Here is a 2,346-nt window from a genome sequence, read left to right as displayed (position 1 = left end):
GGGGGTCCCGGGCTGGTTGCGGGGGGGGCTCTGGGGGTTATTTTTGGGGTGTGGGGGACCGCACCCGAGAAGCACTCGGTGAACTCCTGCTCCAGTTTGGTGGCTCTGTCGAAGGCCTTTCGCGCCTGTTCCTCCGACACCCGCTTGGAGATCTCCCTGTGGGGCGGGGCCACCGTCGGGACACGCCCACAAACCCACAAACCACGCCCCTCAACTCAACCCAAACCCCACCCCTCATAAGAAACCCCACCCCCAAACCACGCCCCCCATTCAGACCACGCCCCCCTTTTGGGCCCAACCTCCCATTTCTTCTCTCCCAACTCCCCCGTTTTTGCCCCGATCCCCCCGTTTTTCTCCCCAGTTTAACCCCCCCGGCCCTCACAGGACGTTCTGCAGGGACTTGGGGCGGATGAAGATGGCGATGGGGTGCAGCTGGGCTGCCTGGAGCCGCCGCACCGCGTTGGCCGACACGTCCAGGATGCAGTGCTTGCCCTGCCGGGGGGGAGGGGGCGCAGGTGGGCACAGGTACGCTCCGGGTGTGCCCCCCAACCCCCCCCCAAGCCGTGCCCCAGGTGCGCCCCAGGTGCGCCCTCACCTGCTCGGCCACCTCCCGCACGGACTGGACGCTGGTGCCGTACAGGTGGCTGTTGTACTGGCCGGCCTCGATGAACTTGTGGCCCTGGATGTCCTTCTCCATCCGCTCCCGCGACGCCACGAAGTGATAGTCCCGCCCGTCCACCTCGTACTCGCGCTTGGGCCGCGTCGTGTCTGCACGGGGTGGGGTTGGGTGGGATTCAGGGTGAGGGAATGTGTTTCCAGGTGTATCCCAGCTATCCCAGGTGTCCCCAGGTGCCCCCAGGTGACTCACGGGGGACGCAGGACCCGAATTTCTCGGGGAACTCGGACAGGAGGTCGTCGTTCACTCGGTCCTTGGTGGGGCCCAGGATGATGATCGGCCGCGCGTAGTGAACTGGGGGGGGGGGAGCCCAAAAATTAGGGGTCAGGGGGACCCCAAAAGTTTTGGGACCACCCCCCCAGGTCACCCCCGGGGTGGGGGGACCCCAAAATGTGCCCCCGAGGTGGGGGGGTGGGGGGGACACACGACACCCCCCCCAGATTTGTCACCTTCCATCTGCGTCACCGTCTCGTAGCTCAGCACGGCGTCCTCGCGGCCTGGGGGGGACACCCCAAAATTAGTAGGGGACACTCCAAAATGAGTAGGGGACACCCCAAAGGGGGGAGTCCTGAACTGGGGAGGGATGCCCCAAAATTAGGGGGACCCCAAATTAGTGAGGGACCCTAAACTGGGGGGTGAGGAGAGGGGGGGGAACAATTATAGAGGGAGTTGGGGGGGTTTTGGGGGGGTTGGGGGTTTTTTAGGGGCTCGAGGGGAGTCGGGGGGGTTGGGGTGGGTTTTTATGGTGGTTGGGGGGGGATTTGGGGGGGTTATGGGTGGTCCCCACCTTGTCCCCCAGGCCCCCGATCTTTGGCCTTGAGCCGCGTCCACTCCCGGCGCTCGACCCTGTGGGGGACCAGTACTCCCAGTTACCTCCCAGTAACCACCCCAGTGCTCCCAGTTACCTCCCAGTAACCACCAGTAACTGTTCAGTTTCTCCCAGTGCCCACAAGCACTCCCAAATCCCCTCCCAATCCCCTCCCAGTCCCTCCCAGTGCCCCCAGCTCCCCTCCTCGTCCCTCCCTGACGCTTGGGGCTGGTTCTGGGGCAGGACCAGCCTCGCCTGCCACTGCTCCCAGTGTCCTCCCAGTCCCTCCCCGTCCCTCCCAGTGCCCCCCACTGCCCCCACCTGCGCTTGCTGGGCACGAAGCCGATGTCTGGGGGCTGGTTCTGGGGCAGGACCAGCCTGGCCTGCCACCACTCCTCGTCTGAGGCGTCCAGGACGTGCAGGACGTCCCCGAAGCGGAAGCTCAGGGCCTGGCTCAGGAACCCCACGTCCTTGGCCTTGTCGTAGTCAAACAGGGCCCTGGGGGGGAAACGGGGGGGTCATTGTCACCCCTGTCACCTCTGCCACCTGTATCACCCCCCAGTGTCCACGTGTCACCCACAGACCAACCCCAATCCCCCTCCCAGGGTCCCAAATGTCCCCAGTGTTCCCTGTCCCCACAGTCCCCCCAATCCCCTCCCACCAAAATGTCCCCAAATCCCCCCAATGTCTCCAGAGTGTCCCCAGTCCCCCCAGTGTCCCCAGGGTGTCCCCCCACCTGACGTAGAAGCCTCTTTTAGGGTCACTCCTCAGGGAGGCGCTGCCCGACCCCAAACTGCTGCTCAGGAGCTGCTCCCGCAGGTCGTGGATTTTGGCCTCGAACCGACTGTACTCTGGGGGGGGG

General features: G+C 65.1%; 1 protein-coding gene across 1 annotated transcript; it reads right to left on the bottom strand.

The window, feature by feature from the left end:
- Positions 1-47: 47 nt before the first annotated feature.
- On the bottom strand, positions 48-2,339 carry LOC114072686 (disks large homolog 4-like; the record flags this gene model as incomplete). Its single annotated transcript, XM_027910552.1, has 8 exons — positions 48-156; positions 383-492; positions 596-768; positions 869-970; positions 1,126-1,173; positions 1,464-1,522; positions 1,806-1,982; positions 2,221-2,339. Coding segments are annotated over 8 exons (897 nt in total), but the record flags the coding sequence as incomplete, so codon positions are not given.
- Positions 2,340-2,346: the final 7 nt, after the last annotated feature.

This window comes from Empidonax traillii, unplaced genomic scaffold (genome assembly GCF_003031625.1).
Source record: "Empidonax traillii isolate 1590-97213 ecotype Southwest subspecies unplaced genomic scaffold, ASM303162v1 scaffold3721:size11355, whole genome shotgun sequence".
Lineage (NCBI taxonomy): Eukaryota > Metazoa > Chordata > Aves > Passeriformes > Tyrannidae > Empidonax > Empidonax traillii.
This window is presented reverse-complemented; position numbering and strand designations above follow the sequence as displayed.